This window comes from Oncorhynchus nerka, linkage group LG14 (assembly GCF_034236695.1).
Source record: "Oncorhynchus nerka isolate Pitt River linkage group LG14, Oner_Uvic_2.0, whole genome shotgun sequence".
NCBI classification, from domain to species: Eukaryota; Metazoa; Chordata; class Actinopteri; order Salmoniformes; family Salmonidae; genus Oncorhynchus; species Oncorhynchus nerka.
In genome coordinates, this window is record NC_088409.1 from 38,346,897 (window position 1) to 38,363,570 (window position 16,674).

The following is a 16,674-nucleotide window of genomic DNA, read 5'->3' on the forward strand; positions in this document are numbered from 1 at the left end:
CTGCAAGCTCAGCTTCAGACGCAATCGTTAGGCAAGGGTAATTTCAGTGTAGGAAAGGATGAAACTGCGTCTGTGCCACCAGTAAGTACAGATAATAACGTTAGTATAAATCCCCTCGCACGGTCCCCGCAGCCGGACAACTTTCTCATGTTTTCTGGAGGGAAATACTGTAGGAATGCTCAACCGGTGTCGCTCATTCTGCCGACAGAAACTTTCAACCGGTTTTCCCCATTAAGCAGCGAGTCGGAGTCTGAGGCCGAGCCTTCTCTTGTCTCTACACCTCCCGTTACGGAGTCTGAGACACCGAAGCGTCCCACCATTAGCTCTGACAAATTGAAACCCCTAGTCATTGGCGACTCCATTACCCGCAGTTTGGTGTGTGTTAGAGTTGCGTAAATTCGAATCTGGTATCAGGATAAATATAACAATGAGTCACCGATTTTATACTATGTATTTTTTATTAGCTAAGTAATAAATGGCAAATGCAACTTTCGTATATACGGGCTCACTGTAATACCACGCAGGGCAGAACAGGGAACTGACAAGATGTATGTAAACAGTATTCTTTATACTGTGATAGACAGTTCCAACCCGTCTGTTGGCCTATCACAGTAGAGACTGGGCGTGGTTTAAACTTGCACAGCCTATCGCAGGCGCTCAGGCGGTTCCCCGCCTCTTGGCGCTTCTTGGAGTCCTCCCTCCGTCGATGTAAAGATCCTTACTGTTCTGGTATCGCAGCCTAGTTATAACAGTTGCTCAGTTCCTGCTATTGTGTTGTTCAGTATTTTTCCATCTCAGTTAAACCTCGTGATGACCACCCCTCCCTATCACAACTTTGTAAGATACAGCAAGTCACACCATGTGCTCAATATTGTTACATACAAACACAAGGACAAAGCATCTGCTGGGCTGTTATCTACAGTTTTGCAACATGCAGGTCACACCATGTTACTGAGTTCTTGTCACACACAAACAGGCAAGTAGCAAGCAGTTGTTTAATCTCATAATGATGCTCCAGTGCACAAATGCAGACACCTCACACAACCAACATCAGATAATATTTAATTATATATATCTAATGGCTATAATGCAAAACAGGATCCAGGAGCGGCAGAGTAGCCTAGTGGTTAGAGCGTTTGGACTAGTAACCGAAAGGTTGCAAGTTCGAATCCCCGAGCTGACAAGGTACAAAATCTGTCGTTCTGCCCCTGAACAGACAGTTAACCCAGTCTTCCTAGGCCGTCATTGAAAATAAGAATCTGTTCTTAACTGACTTGCCTAGTAAAATAAAGGTAAAATAAACAAAAACATGTGGTGCCATTTCCGTTCCAATTTTCTGGAAGCTTGTTTCAGAGCTCGGGTATTTTCTGTGTACCAGGGAGCTAGTTTTTTATGAGAAATGTTTTTAGTTTTTAGGGGTGCAACTGCATCTAGGGTATTGTAAGGTTAAATTGAGTTCCTCAGTTAGGTGGTTAACTGATTTATGTCCTCTGACGTCCTCGGGTAGGCAGAGGGAGTCTGGAAGGGCATCTAGGAATCTTTGGGTTGTCTGAGAATTTATAGCACGACTTTTGATGCTCCTTGGTTGGGGTCTGAGCAGATTATTTGTTGCAATTGCAAACGTAATAAAATGGTGGTCCGATAGTCCAGGATTATGAGGAAAAACATTAAGATCCACAACATTTATTCCATGGGACAAAACTAGGTCCAGAGTATGACTGTGACAGTGAGTAGGTCCAGAGACATGTTGGACAAAACCCACTGAGTCGATGATGGCTCCGAAAGCCTTTTGGAGTGGGTCTGTGGACTTTTCCATGTGAATATTAAAGTCACCAAAAATTAGAAAATTATCTGCTATGACTACAAGGTCCGATAGGAATTCAGGGAACTCAATGAGGAACGCTGTATATGGCCCAGGAGGCCTGTAAACAGTAGCTATAAAAAGTGATTGAGTAGGCTGCATAGATTTCATGACTAGAAGCTCAAAAGATGAAAACGTCATTTTTTTTTCTTCTGTAAATTGAAATTTGCTATCAAAGGATATTAGAAGGGTGAGCCGGTTAAGGATCGATTCAGACCAGGTGTTAAAATTGTACGACAAGCGACAGTTTATTTCAGAGGGAGAATATCTGGTACACGTAAATACGGCTCTTCCGTTAGTTCGTGTTGGAACAGCAGGCAGAGAGCGTAAACAGTCAGCACAGCTCTTATATACGTCACAGAAAGTAGGTTGACCCTAGGAAGATCGGATCTCCGGATTGGTTCAGCTGGTTGTAGTCTGTAGTCTTCCGCCATTGGCTCAGTTGTCTGTCCGTCATCGTAGGATCTTCTTCGGGCACACAGTGTTCGGTTAAAAATAAAAGGAGATTATGTGTGTAATGTGGGAGCTATCCTGTAGGGGACCCCACAGGCTTTACTGTGAGTTGTAGCCATGTAATTAGCAGTAAGTTAGTCACCTGCATACGAAATAGCAATTCCTTACACTTCCTGTCAAGGTAAGGGCTGATTTCAAGGTTTTACTGCTAACCTACAAAGCATTACATGGGCTTGCTCCTACCTATCTCTCTGATTTGGTCCTGCCGTACATACCTACACGTACACTACGGTCACAAGACGCAGGCCTCCTAATTGTCCCTAGAATTTCTAAACAAACAGCTGGAGGCAGGGCTTTCTCCTATAGAGCCTACCCATGTGAGAGACGCAGACTCGGTCTCAACCTTTAAGTCTTTACTGAAGACTCATCTCTTCAGTGGGTCATATGATTGAGTGTAGTCTGGCCCAGGAGTGTGAAGGTGAACGGAAAGGCTCTGGAGCAATGAACCGCCCTTGCTGTCTCTGCCTGGCCGGTTCCCCTCTTTCCCCTGGGATTCTCTGCCTCTAACCCTATTACAGGGGCTGAGTCACTGGCTTACTGGTGCTCTTTCATGCCGTCCCTAGGAGGGGTGCGTCACTTGAGTGGGTTGAGTCACTGATGAGATCTTCCTGTCTGGGTCGGCGCCCCCCCTTGGGTTGTGTTGTGGCAGAGATCTTTGTGGGCTATACTCGGCCTTGTCTCAGGATGGTAAATTGGTGGTTGAAGATATCCCTCTAGTGGTGTGAGGGCTGTGCTTTGGCAAAGTGTGTGGGGTTACATCCTTCCTGTTTGGCCCTGTCCGGGGGTATCATCGGATGGGGCCACAGTGTCTCCTGACCCCTCCTGTCTCAGCCTTCAGTATTTATGCTGCAGTAGATTATGTGTTAAGGGGCTAGGGTCAGTTTATTATATCTGGAGTACTTCTCCTGTCTTATCCGGTGTCCTGTGTGAATTTAAGTATGCTCTCTCTCTAATTCTCTCTTTCTTCGTCTCTCTCGGAGGACCTAAGCCCTAGGACCATGCCTCAGGGCTACCTGGCATGATGACTCCTTGCTGTCCCCAGTCCACCTGGCCGTGCTGCTGCTCCAGTTTCAACTGTTCTGCCTGCGGCTATGTAATCCTGACCTGTTCACCGGACGTGCTACCTGTCCCAGACCTGCTGTTTTCAACTCTCTAGAGACTCTTAATGATCGGCTATGAAAAGCCTACTGACATTTACTCCTGAGGTGCTGACTTGCTGCACCCTCAACAACTACTATGACTATTATTATTGAACCATGCTGGTCATTTATGAGCATTTGAACATCTTGGCCATGTTCTGTTATAATCTCCACCCGGCACAGCCAGAAGAGGACTGGCCACCCCTCATAGCCTGGTTCCTCTATAGGTTTCTTCCTCGGTTTTGGCCTTTCTAGGGAGTTTTTCCTAGCCACCGTGCTTCTACACCTGCATTGCTTGCTGTTTGGGGTTTTAGGCTGGGTTTCTGTACAGCACTTTGAGATATCAGCTGATGTATGAAGGGCTATATAAATACGTTTGATTTGTAAGAAAACATAACCTGGTGAATCAACTTGAAAGATTGTGTGTGGTTAATAACACAAACATTTACTGTGGGCTGCTGAAACCACGTCGATTGAATAGTCTAACATTTCACTGTACTTGAGGTAGGATCTCTAATGCTATGGGGAAATTAAGTGGGGATGGATTTATCTGTGACACGCGGGAAAGGGCGCTGTAAATTATTTTGAGATTTGCTTAGTTCGTTATTTTCTCATGGCACCAAATGCCTATTTCCGGGTAAGTGACACCAAGAAAGTTACTAAATTTGAAAGGTCAATGTACTGTCAACCTAGAAAAGTCGGGCGTCTCGTTCCGAGACACACAAACACACAAGGTTAGTTGTTGACAAATATACGTCGTTAGCCAGCAAGCTAATAACAACAACACAAGCTAGCTAGCTAACTACCCAAACAACTACTTCAGGGTCATTAGCGTAAGTAGCGTGACTTGTGTCAGGCGATTATTTTAGCTAGTAAGACATGTTTTATATATCTGTGATGACTTGGTTGTGCTTTTTGTACTGCAACTGAGAAAGCGGCAACACTAGCCTGCTAACTTGGCTAGATAATAACAGTAGCTAGATAGTAGCTTGGATTGCACACATGGGACACATTCGTTAGCTGTTTTACTCGGCTATGTACATTTTGTCTAGCTAGTATTCTATGACCGAGTATATTTTACTGTCTGCTAACGTTAGCCCCCTCATGTAACTGTAACGTTAAACTGTTGTGTTCTTTCAGGCCTCGAAGCATGAAAGCCCAGAAACGCAAATCGAGCACCCCAGAACCACTGCCCATGCGTTCTAAAGCCTTGAAGAGGGATGAGACAACCTGTGCTCCTCAGATCTCCAATGGTGGTCCACTCTGCACTCTCTCTGTTAACAGACATCTCTCCATTTCCACCCTGGCTAAGGGAAAGGGCTCTGGGATGACGGTCACAGGTGGGCTGTCACCAATGAGACACTCTCCCAGGTTCAAGCAGAGGACAATTTCTAAAGGTATGAGGGATGAGAAAAGGAAGGGGGAATGGAGAACTAGAGAGAGGGATGACAAGTAACGCATAGTGTGTTGCTGAGATATGAAGGGATGTTGGAGTTTATGTGCAAGGGCATTTCATTGGTTTTACATATATTGGTTTTACATGCTTCAGTGGTGGGAATGTGATCAACTCCTATCTCATTGTGAAATCTTTGTTTTGTATCTGCTGCAGGCCAGCTTAAGAATGGGGAAGATTGTCAGCTATCTCCCAGCCCCTCCGAGGCAGAGGAGGATGACACAGAACTGGGCCTGGTAATTACCTTAGGTGAGCTTCTCAACTCTGCTTCTTGTGACACACCGATTTAAACAAGAACAATCCCCCCCAGACAACCCTCAGATATCATATTCATAACTGCAATAATTTCTCTTCACCTTATGGCGAAATTAGTATAATTGCAAGAAATTAGCTGTAAAGCTCAATTTCTTTTCTCTGCCCTGTGGCAATTTTTTAAAAGATTAGCATGAAATGAGTTATTAAATTGCTACATATTCTCTCTTCCCAATGACAAAATATGTAGAATTCCAGCAAACTTGCTTTCCAAACTTCTTGGCAAAATGCTTTCACACCCCTTGGCAAAATGTGTGGAATTTAGGGAAATTAGCTCTCCACTGTCAAGAGGGGGAGCTGCGAAAATGTTTTGCTCCCAACAATTTCACTTAGGACCCCCAAAAGTCTGACTACATGTGTGGTTATGGATGTTGGTATGCAGACCCGCGAGCCACTGCAGCCCCTCATGATGAGTTCAGATTTATTCTGGCCCCCACCCCCATCAAAGTTGCTTATCCCTTCTCTGTGGACATACCCACCATTTTGGAAACACTGAATCAGATTTCTAGTGTATGAGAATTGGGTTTCTGTTTTAATGTGCACAAATTCATTACTTCTGCCTGAAGATGGAGAGGATTGTGGGGGCCAGAGGCTGTCAACGAGGAAGCACGGCTCGAAAATGAAGAGCACTTTAGACAATGGGCAGGAAGAGGGGCACTCCGTGGCTGGAAAAAGGTTGTCGGAAGATTCATCCAGTGACAGTGAGGAAGATGAGTTTGAGCAGCTGGATATGGATCTGGAGAGGAAGTCACAGCAACACAACTTGACTTCCGTCAACGTACGGACCATCCTCCATGTGAGTTACCTGGAGTCTCAATCCGGGAAAAAGAGGGGTTAATGCTAACTGCTAAGTACTAATGTTAGTGTTGAACATTTTTGACTGACACCTGTGAATGTTGCCCTCAGGAGGTGATAACCAACGAGCACGTAGTGGCCATGATGAAAGCAGCCATCCAGGAGACGCAGGACCTACCCCTATTTGTGAGCATCAACATACAGCAAGTTATACTGACAGTACAACTCATAAATTGGTTGCTGATATCAAGTTTTGAAAATAATTTATCTCTCCTCTGCCTGAATTCAATGTTTTTATCCTCTATTTGCATCCCTCAGGAGCCCAAGATGACCCGCTCCAGACTGAAGGAGGTGGTAGAAAGGGGGGTGGTAGGTTTCCAGTAACACAACTTGTAGCTAGCTACCTTTTAATATTCTGTCCTGGATTCATCTCAATAGTCTAAAGCGGCTTCCTCTTCTCTTGCAGGGGATCCCCACCTGGAATATTTCTCCTATCAAAAGGGTCCTTGAAGTGAAGGTATGTCCCTGTCGCACATAGTGCTAGTGTCATGTCAAATACTTTATTACTCCTCACTGTTGTTTCATCTCTGTTGCTTTCTCCCTCTATTTCACTCTTTCCCTCTCATCTCGCTCCCTGCTTCCTCTCCTCAGCCTCCCCAGTTTGTTGACATCCCTCTGGAGGAGGAGGAGGACTCCTCTGATGAAGAGTACTGCCCTGATGAGGATGAGGAGGATGAGACTACAGAGGAGGTGAGGAAGAGCATTTTCAATCAGTCAAAAGTGTGTGCTATGTGACTACGATGTCATGCCTGTGAAATTGTCGTTTCAGACGTTTTGGAGTGATGTGGACAGCACAGCCTCGTCCCCACGGTGTGCCCGAGGGGCGAGGCCCAGGACCCCTGGACACTCTGAGTGTGAAGAGGACAGATTTGACAGTCCCAGACAGGTAACACACCACACCTCTGCATTTGGCCTTTGATTGAAAGTTATTGAAATAATTGGGGGGGAAAGAATGCAATTATTATTTTATCATTTTTTTGTCACAAGTACAGTGAAATGCATTTCTTGACACCTCTAAACCTAACAATGCAGTAATCAATGCAAATGTAATACTAAAGATAACATAAGATAGAACAACAACAAACAAGAAATATAAATAAGAATACAAGAAAGTAAGTTTAACATACTATATACAGTGTCAGAGTTAACTGACTGAGTTAATATTTACAATGTGCACTGGATGAGTATGAGTGTACTGTAATGTTGGTCTTGGTTTATGTTTAGAAGTCAAGGCAGCCCAGACATCTGAGGGTGGAGACTGTTCCTATGGGGCCCCCTCCGCCCCCATCCTCCACTGGCCCCTCCCGGCCCCTCAGGCCCCAAGACTGCACCTTCCTGGAGAAGCTTCACGCAGTGGAGGAAGAGCTGGAACTCAGCCCCATCTGCACCGAATCCTTCCAGGTACTGAAACTGTTAAACTATTAATGGGTTGCACTTCCGTCACTTAGTCACATCTTTGCCATTGTTATGAACTTTATACAGACACCACAGCCATATTGGTCCCTGACTGATGCCAAGTCATTTTGGACAGGGGCTAATGCCTATTTATTCTAAATTACACTACAGTGGCATGGAAATAGGATGACAGTGCTAAAGTAGGAAATAATGAGTCAAAAACAACTTTTCCATTATTATGTCGTCGAACTTACTTTAGAGAGAGGGCAATGTTTCCATTAGCTAGCAAAGTTTGTCAAAAATAGCTAGCTAGCTAAAATTCAGTGCTGTCCCCTCAATCTCGGATAGTTAGCTAAAGTTATACCCATGAATACTAGCAGACTATTCAGCTATACCAGGAAATCACATGACTCGTATCAGGACACTATTCAGCCATATCAAGACAAATGTGAATCTCTTTCTTCATTGGTTCCATCTCTTTGTTTCCAGCCTCTGACTGGAGGTGCAGTGTCTAGCCTGGTGGCGTGTCGTACCCGCTCCAAACGGACCCTGAGGAACGTGCCCCTGGGCAAGCTGGAGGCGGAGCTACATGCCCCTGACATCACTCCTGACATGTACGACTACAGCTTGGCCCTGGAGGACCGCGACTGGAGCGAGTGGCTGCAGGGCCTCATGACATCCGACATGGAGAATGAAGGTTAGGATTCAAATAAAGGGATGATGAGGGAGGATTCAAGGATGAGCGGTGTACTATTGAAATTGAATAGTCCAACCATGTAGAAACCAATGCAACAGGATTTTACATCATTCTCAAAAATGGGTCATGAATTCAGTTTTTCCTGGAGCAAATACTTAATTAGTGAAATACACAAAAAGTTGGCACTCCTCCAAACACTGAAAAGTGTGAAGCAGGTAGACTTGAGACAGATGGAGCTGCATTTAACCTGTGTGTGTGTGTACACATTTTACGGGAGATGTGTGTGTTGTTGGTTTAATTGTTCTCTGTTTGCTCTGTCATGTTTTGCTTATTTTGACTTTGCCCCCCACTGCTCTGCTCCTGTTTGTCTCCCCCACTCTGCCTCATCTTTCCCGTTTCGTCTTCACTGGTTATGGTTGTGTGTGTTGACAGACATTTTACCCTTAGGCCATAAACCTTTCTTAACTTTTAAACAGTTTAAAATAACCGTTTTTCTGTCTCTCTCGCGACCTCCGCCTTCTCTTTTCTCTCTCAGAAGAGGGTGATGATGATGACGACCCAGAGTATAATTTCCTGGAGGATCTGGATGAGCCTGACCGAGAGGACTACAGGAATGACCGGGCTGTACGCATCACCAGTGAGTCTCTGTAATAATGTTTCCATACATATATATATATATAAATTACATTTTGCTCAAGGGGAAAAATCAACCAAACTATTTTCTTTCTCCCTCTCTTTCAGAAAAGGAAGTGAACGAGCTATTGGAGGAGCTTTTCGAGACGGTGAGGATTATGGGATCATATCTGCAAGTCTCTCTTTAAAAAAATCTATTTTCTGAATCTCACTCTTTTTACCCCTTCAGTTCCAGGATGATGAGCTAATGGTGAATGGGCAGGATGACGATGGGCATGAAGAAGATGAAGAGAGGGAGGAGGCTGCTCCACCCCTGAGTGCTCCGCAATTCAACGTTCCACAAGCCATTCGGTATGATTCCACCCTGACCCTCTCCCTATTTCTCTCTGAAAAGAAAGGGCTTTCAAAAAGTGTACTGCCAACCCAATAAGTAAGTAGCCCTGAGCTGGAACAGCTTGTAGGAGCAGATCTCCTGTTTCTGTAGCATGAGGCAGCTTGATGTACAAGTAGACCCCCTGGACAGGACGCTAGTCTATCGCAGGGCCTTACCCCCAATCTATCTCCTTAATGCTGAGTGCCAAGCAGAGGCGCATTGGTTCCCATTTTTACAGTCTTGACTCGGCCGGGGATCGAACTCCCAACATTCCGATCTCAGAGTGGACACTAACCACAAGGTCACTGAGTTGGTCCACCAACCCAGTACCTCATATTAATAATGATATAGAGCTTTTAATGCGGCGCAAACAACCAGATGAAGCAACTAGACTTTTGAGATGCGCTTAAAATGACAACTCTTTCATAAAATAGCATTATGATGAGCCAAATAATCCAATGCTTCCTGGTCCTCCTTGAGTCAACAGTGCTATCTATCCCAGAACTGAATCAATGTGAATGTGTGACCGTTTAGCTCACCCTTGATTTTTCTACAAACACGGTCCTCCTCTTGTTGACTTTGTGCTGGTTGGTGAGCCAAATTGGCCATCTGTCGTATGTGTTATGAACAACTGCAGGATACGTGACTGCAGCCATTCATGTGTTTTTATTTTACATTTTTTTTAATTTCACCTTTATTTAACCAGGTAGGCCAGTTGAGAAAAAGTTCTCATTTACAACTGCGACCTGGCCAAAATAAAGCAAAGCAGTGCGACAAAAACAACACAGAGTTACACATGGGATAAACTAACATGCAGTCAATAACACAATAGAAAAATCTGTATACAGTGTGTGCAAATGAAGTAAGGAGGTAAGGCAATAAATAGACCAATAGTAGCAAAGTAATTACAATTTAGGAATTTACACTGGAGTGATATACAGTTGAAGTCGGACGTTTACATACGCCTTAGCCAAATACATTTAAACTCTGTTTTTCACAATTCCTGACATTTAATCCTAGTAAAAATTCTCTGTTTTAGGTCAGTTAGGATCACCACTTTATTTTAAGAATATGAAATGTCAAAATTATAGAGAGAATTATTAATTTCAGCTTTTATTTATTTCATTACATTCCCAGGGGGTCAGAAGTGTACATACTCAATTAGTATTTGATAGCATTGCCTTTAAATTGTTTAACTTGGGTCAAATGTTTTGGGTAGCCTTCCACAAGCTTCACACAATAAGTTGGGTGAATTTTGGGCCAATTCTCCTGACAGTGCTGGTGTAACTGAGTTAGGTTTGTAGGCCTCCTTCCTCGCACACACCTTTTCAGTTCTGCCCACATATTTTCTATAGGATTGAGGTAAGGGCTTTGTGATGGCCACTCCAATACCTTGACTTTGTTGTCCTTAAGCCATTTTGCCACAACTTTGGAAGTATGCTTGGGGTCATTGTCCATTTGGAAGACCCATTTGTGACCAAGCTTTAACTTCCTGGCTGATGTCTTGAGATGTTGCTTCAATATATCCACATAATTTTCCTACCTCATGATGCCATCTATTTTTTTTAAGTGCACCTGACCCTCCTGCAGCAAAGCACCCCCACAACATGATGCTGCCACCCCCGTGCTTCACGGTTGGAATGGTGTTCTTCGGCTTGCAAGCCTTCCCCTTTTTCCTCCAAACATAACAATGGTCATTATGGCCTAACAGTTCTATTTTTGTTTCATCAGACCAGGGGACATTTGTCCAAAAAGTATGATCTTTGCACTTTTCGCACCATCTCTAGGAGACAGAATGCGTCTCCTTCCTGAGTGGTATGACGGCTAAGTGGTCCCATGGTGTTTATACTTGCATACTACTGTTTGTATAGATGAACGTGGTACCTTCAGGCGTTTGGAAATTGCTCCCAAGAATGAACCAGACTTGTGGAGGTCTACAATTTGTTTTTTGAGGACTTTAATTATACATTTTTTAAATTTTCCTATGATGTCAAGCAAAGAGGAACAGAGTTTGAAGGTAGGCCTTGAAATACATCCACAGGTACACTTCCAATTTACTCAAATGATGTCAATTAGCCTATCAGAAGCTTCTAAAGCCATGACATAATTTTCTGTAATTTTCCAAGCTGGTTGAAGGCACAGTCAACTTAGTGTATGTAAACATCTGACCCACTGGAATTGTGATACAGTGAAATAATCTGTCTGTAAACAATTGTTGTAAAAATGACTTGTGTCATGCACAAAGTAGATGTCTTAACAGACTTGCCAAAACTATAGTTTTTTAACAAGAAATTTGTGGAGTGGTTAAATTAGTTTTAATGACTCCAACCTAAGTGTATGTAAACTTCTGAGTTCATGTGCAGATGAGGATGTGCAAGTAGAAATACTGGTGTGCAAAAGAGCAGAAAAACAAACAAATATGGGGATGAGGTAGTTGGTTGGATGGGCTATTTACAGATGGGCTGTGTACAGCTGCAGCGATCGGTAAGCTGCTCTGACAGCTGACGCTTAAAGTTAGCGAGGGAGATATGTCTCCAACTTCTCCAGCAAGTGATTTTGCAATTCAATCCAGTCATTGGCAGCAGAGAGCTGGAAGGAAAGGCGGCCAAAGGAGGTGTTGGCTTTGGTGATGACCAGTGAAATAGACCTGCTTCAGCACGTGCTATGGGTGGGTGTTGCTATGGTGACCAGTGAACTGAGATAAGGCGGAGCTATACCTAGCAACGACTTATAGATGACCTGGAGCCAGTGGGTTTGGCGACGAATATGTAGCGAGGACCAGCCAACGATAGCATACAGATCACAGTGGTATATGGGACTTGGTGACAAAACGGATGGTACTCTGATAGACTGCATCCAATTTGCTGAGTGTTGGAGGCTAATTTGTAAATGACATGGCCAAAGTCAAGGATTGGTATGATGGTAAATTCGGCAGCATGAGTGAAGGACGCATTGTTGCGAAATAGGAAGCTGATTCTAGGTTTTACTTTGGATTGGAGATGCTTAATGTGAGTCTGGAAGGAGAGTTTACAGTCTAGCCAGACACCTAGGTATTTATAGTTGTCCACATATTCTAAGTCAGAACCGTCCAGAGTAGTGATGCTAGACGGGCGGGCGGGTGCGGGCAGCGATCAGTTGAAGAGCATGCATTTAGTTTTTACTAGCATTTAAAAGCAGTTGGAGGCCACGGAAGGAGTGTTATATGGTGTTGAAGCTCATTTGGAGGTTTGTTAACACAGTGTTCTAAGGAGGGCCCGATGTATACAGAATGGTGTCGTCTGTGTAGAGGTTGATCAAAGAATCACCCGCAGAAAAGAGTCGGCCCGAGAATTTAAACCTGTTGCACCCCCATAGAGACTTCCAGATGTCTGGGAGGAGGTGCTCTTATTCTCCATTTTTATTTTTTTTATTTCACCTTTATTTAACCAGGTAGGCAAGTTGAGAACAAGTTCTCATTTACAATTGCGACCTGGCCAAGATAAAGCAAAGCAGTTCGACACATACAACAACACAGAGTTACACATGGAGTAAAACAAACATACAGTCAATAATACAGTATAAACAAGTCTATATACGATGTGAGCAAATGAGGTGAGAAGGGAGGTAAAGGCAAAAAAGGCCATGGTGGCAAAGTAAATACAATATAGCAAGTAAAACACTGGAATGGTAGTTTTGCAATGGAAGAATGTGCAAAGTAGAAATAAAAATAATGGGGTGCAAAGGAGCAAAATAAATTAATTAAATACAGTTGGGAAAGAGGTAGTTGTTTGGGCTAAATTATAGGTGCAGTAATCTGTGAGCTGCTCTGACAGTTGGTGCTTAAAGCTAATGAGGGAGATAAGTGTTTCCAGTTTCAGAGATTTGTGTAGTTCGTTCCAGTCATTGGCAGCAGAGAACTGGAAGGAGAGGCGGCCAAAGAAAGAATTGGTTTTGGGGGTGAGTAGAGCGATATACCTGCTGGAGCGTGTGCTACAGGTGGGAGATGTTATGGAGACCAGCGAGCTGAGATAAGGGGGGACTTTACCTAGCAGGGTCTTGTAGATTAGATGACATGGAGCCAGTGGGTTTGGCGACGAGTATGAAGCGAGGGCCAGCCAACGAGAGCGTACAGGTCGCAATGGTGGGTAGTATATGGGGCTTTGGTGACAAAACGGATGGCACTGTGATAGACTGCATGCAATTTGTTGAGTAGGGTATTGGAGGCTATTTTGTAAATGACATCGCCAAAGTCGAGGATTGGTAGGATGGTCAGTTTTACAAGGGTATGTTTGGCGAAATAGGAAGCCAATTCTAGATTTAACTTTGGATTGTAGATGTTTGATATGGGTCTGGAAGGAGAGTTTACAGTCTAACCAGACACCTAAGTATTTGTAGTTGTCCACGTATTCTAAGTCAGAGCCGTCCAGAGTAGTGATGTTGGACAGGCGGGTAGGTGCAGGTAGCGATCGGTTAAAGAGCATGCATTTAGTTTTACTTGTATTTAAGAGCAATTGGAGGCCACGGAAAGAGAGCTGTATGGCATTGAAGCTTGCCTGGAGGGTTGTTAACACAGTGTCCAAAGAAGGGCCAGAAGTATACAGAATGGTGTCGTCTGCGTAGAGGTTGATCAGAGACTCACCAGCAGCAAGAGCGACCTCATTGATGTATACAGAGAAGAGAGTCGGTCCAAGAATTGAACCCTGTGGCACCCCCATAGAGACTGCCAGAGGTCCGGACAGCAGACCCTCCGATTTGACACACTAGTTAAGCCAGTTAAGCTAGGCGCGGTCTCCGCATGTTTGTGGGGATGGGACAAGTGGGCTATCTGAGGCATGTTGAGCAGGACTAGTGGCTCTGCAGAAAAATAAAACAATGAGAGCTGCCCTAAACAACAGTATACAAGGCATATTGATATTAGAGAGAGGCATAAAGCAATCACAGGTGTTGATTGGGAGAGCTAGCTAAGACATCAGGTGAGACAACAACGGGTAAACAGCTAAGACAACAACAACAACATGTAAATGGCGATAAATGGGCAGAGAGGGTCAGTTAGCTACACACAGGGCCTGAGTTCGAGGCTGGGGCTGACAGATAAACAAAATGAAGTACAGTGTTAATGAACAGTCCAGCAGGCATCAGCTGTGTAGCCGAGTGAGCCTATCCATCTATGCCATTCTAGGAATCACTTGAAGTGACGTACACACACACACCAAGGCCTCCCTTCGGGACAGAGCAGCATAGGGGTGCTGTATCTGCTTGGGTAGGGAGGCAGAGAAATGCTCTGGTGTTTTCTCTTCCTCTGAAGTGTCAGGAGGTGGACAGAACTCACAATAGAGCTACAATCCACACTAACACACATTTGAGCTACAGCTACTCATACTAACAAAAGACACACACACCACTAACAAACTCACTTTGTGTCTCACACACACATACACTCCCAGTGCGTCAGGTTTTCAGTAGCTGGTTGGCACGTGCCTACTTTGATGTTTGAACTGTGACGTCTGTTGAGAGGTCTCTGTGTGTGCGACGTGCTGTTTTCAGGCCACTTCTCTGAGCTGATGAGAGCATTTTACTTCCTTCCAGCAACCCTCCACGCATGCACACATTTGCGTCACTGTGTCCTGGTCCTGGCTGTAATGGATGTCTCTCTATGTTAACGAGGCAGTATGACGTGCGGAGAGACAGACAGGTTTTTCCACACTGTGGAGTAAGGGCTCTGTGACAGTGCTACCACTGATGACTCAGCAACATTAGGGAAAGTAGAGGAGGATAATAGAGGTGGGTAGAGAGGGTTAAGTCTCACCACTATGATTTCAGTCTGCACAAGCGGAGCTACGCTTTCGTCACATTCCAAAAGTTCAGTGCACAAAACTATGTAGAGCTACGCAAATGAACCTCCATCAGATCCCCTTCTGTAGACTAGAGCCTTTTAAGCAGAATATTGCATAATCCAAACATATACTGAACAAAAATAAAAATGCAATTTGTAAAGTGTTGGTCCCATGTTTCATGAGCTGAAATAAAAGATCCCAGAAATTTTCCATATGCACAATTTTTTTTTCTCTCAAATTGTGTGCACAAATTTGTTTACATCCCTGTTAGTGAGCATTTCTAATTTGCCAAGATAATCCATCCACCTGACCAGTGTGGCATATCAAGAAGCTGATTAAACAGTATGAACATTACACAGGTGCCCCTTGTGCTGGGGACAATAAAAGGCCACTCTAAAATGTGCAGTTTTGTGTCACAACACAATGCCACAGATGTCTCAAGTTTTGAGGGAGCATGCAATTTGCATGCTGTCTGCAGCAACATCCCCCGAAGCTGTTACCGGGGAATTGAATGTTCATTTCTCTACCATAAGCTGCCTCCAACGTCGTTTTAGAGAATTTGGCAGTATGTCCAACTGGCCTCACAACCGCAGACCACGTGTAACCACGCCAGCTCAGGACCTTCAAATGCGGCTACTTCACCTGCAGGATCGTCTGAGACCAGCCACCCGGACAGCTGGTGAAACTGAGGAGTATTTCTGTCTGTAATAAAGCTCTTTTGTGGGGAAAAATATATTCTGATTGGCTGGGCCTGGCTCCCCAGTGGGTGATGCCCACCCATGGCTGCGCCCCTGCCCAGTCATGTGAAATCCATAGATTAGGGCAGAATTAATTAATTTAAATTGACTGATTTCTTCTATGAACAGTCACTCAGTAAAATCTTTGAATTGTTGCATGTTGAGTTTTTATATTTTTGTTCAGTATAATTCCAGTCAAGGGTGTCTTCAGTCCCATCTCCCACATGGGCCACATGTACTGATATTTTTGGTGATAAACATTGACATTTACATTTAAGTCATTTAGCAGACGCTCTTATCCAGAGCGACTTACAAATTGGTGCGTTCACCTTAAGACATCCAGTGGAACAGCCACTTTACAATAGTAAAGCCTGCTAAATGCCTGCTAAATGACCATATTCAAATACCAGCCAGTGTCCAGAGGTTTGGGATGGAGAGAAGCCTGAAAGCAAGACGGCACAGCAGAGGTGTGCAGTGTCGGTAGTAGTCCTCCCTACGATCCTCAACAAGGCTACTCTTGAATTGTTATTGAAATGTGGTGTGCTTTCTGGTGCCACATGACTATCTTAAATTCACCCAATAGGTACTTAATTTTGGTAGTAGTGAAGGAGTAGCTAGCTAGCTACACCTAACGTTACTATGGAGTCCATAAACTGCAGTAGCTGAGCTCAAACGTCATCCGAGCCCTACTATGGAGAAGCCACACAGACGGGAGGGACAGTGAGACACCTTGATGACACAGTGCTGCCTGCCTGCCATCTTTGCTTGCTCTCCCCTTACGACCACCTTCCTCCGATGACCACTCAAGCCATGAACTTTCCCCACCCTCCCAGGACCTTCCATCTCATGAATTATGTTTTTCTAAATTGCTTGTCTTTTTAAAATTCTTTAAA

General features: G+C 44.3%; 1 protein-coding gene across 4 annotated transcripts in view; it reads left to right on the top strand.

Moving 5' to 3' along the window:
* Positions 1-4,056: 4,056 nt before the first annotated feature.
* Positions 4,057-16,674, top strand: part of gon4lb (gon-4 like b) — a 25,315-nt gene continuing 12,697 nt past the window's right edge. For 2 of the 4 annotated variants that reach the window (XM_029679546.2, XM_029679548.2), the window contains exons 1-14: positions 4,057-4,150; positions 4,654-4,910; positions 5,123-5,215; positions 5,845-6,074; positions 6,185-6,259; positions 6,392-6,442; positions 6,540-6,590; positions 6,725-6,823; positions 6,903-7,019; positions 7,358-7,534; positions 8,018-8,225; positions 8,761-8,862; positions 8,967-9,007; positions 9,088-9,209. In XM_029679546.2, coding sequence (XP_029535406.1) covers positions 4,137-4,150; positions 4,654-4,910; positions 5,123-5,215; positions 5,845-6,074; positions 6,185-6,259; positions 6,392-6,442; positions 6,540-6,590; positions 6,725-6,823; positions 6,903-7,019; positions 7,358-7,534; positions 8,018-8,225; positions 8,761-8,862; positions 8,967-9,007; positions 9,088-9,209 — 1,637 coding nt within the window. In that variant the 5' untranslated portion in view covers positions 4,057-4,136. The other 2 variants (XM_029679547.2, XM_029679549.2) reach the window with 2 other exon arrangements.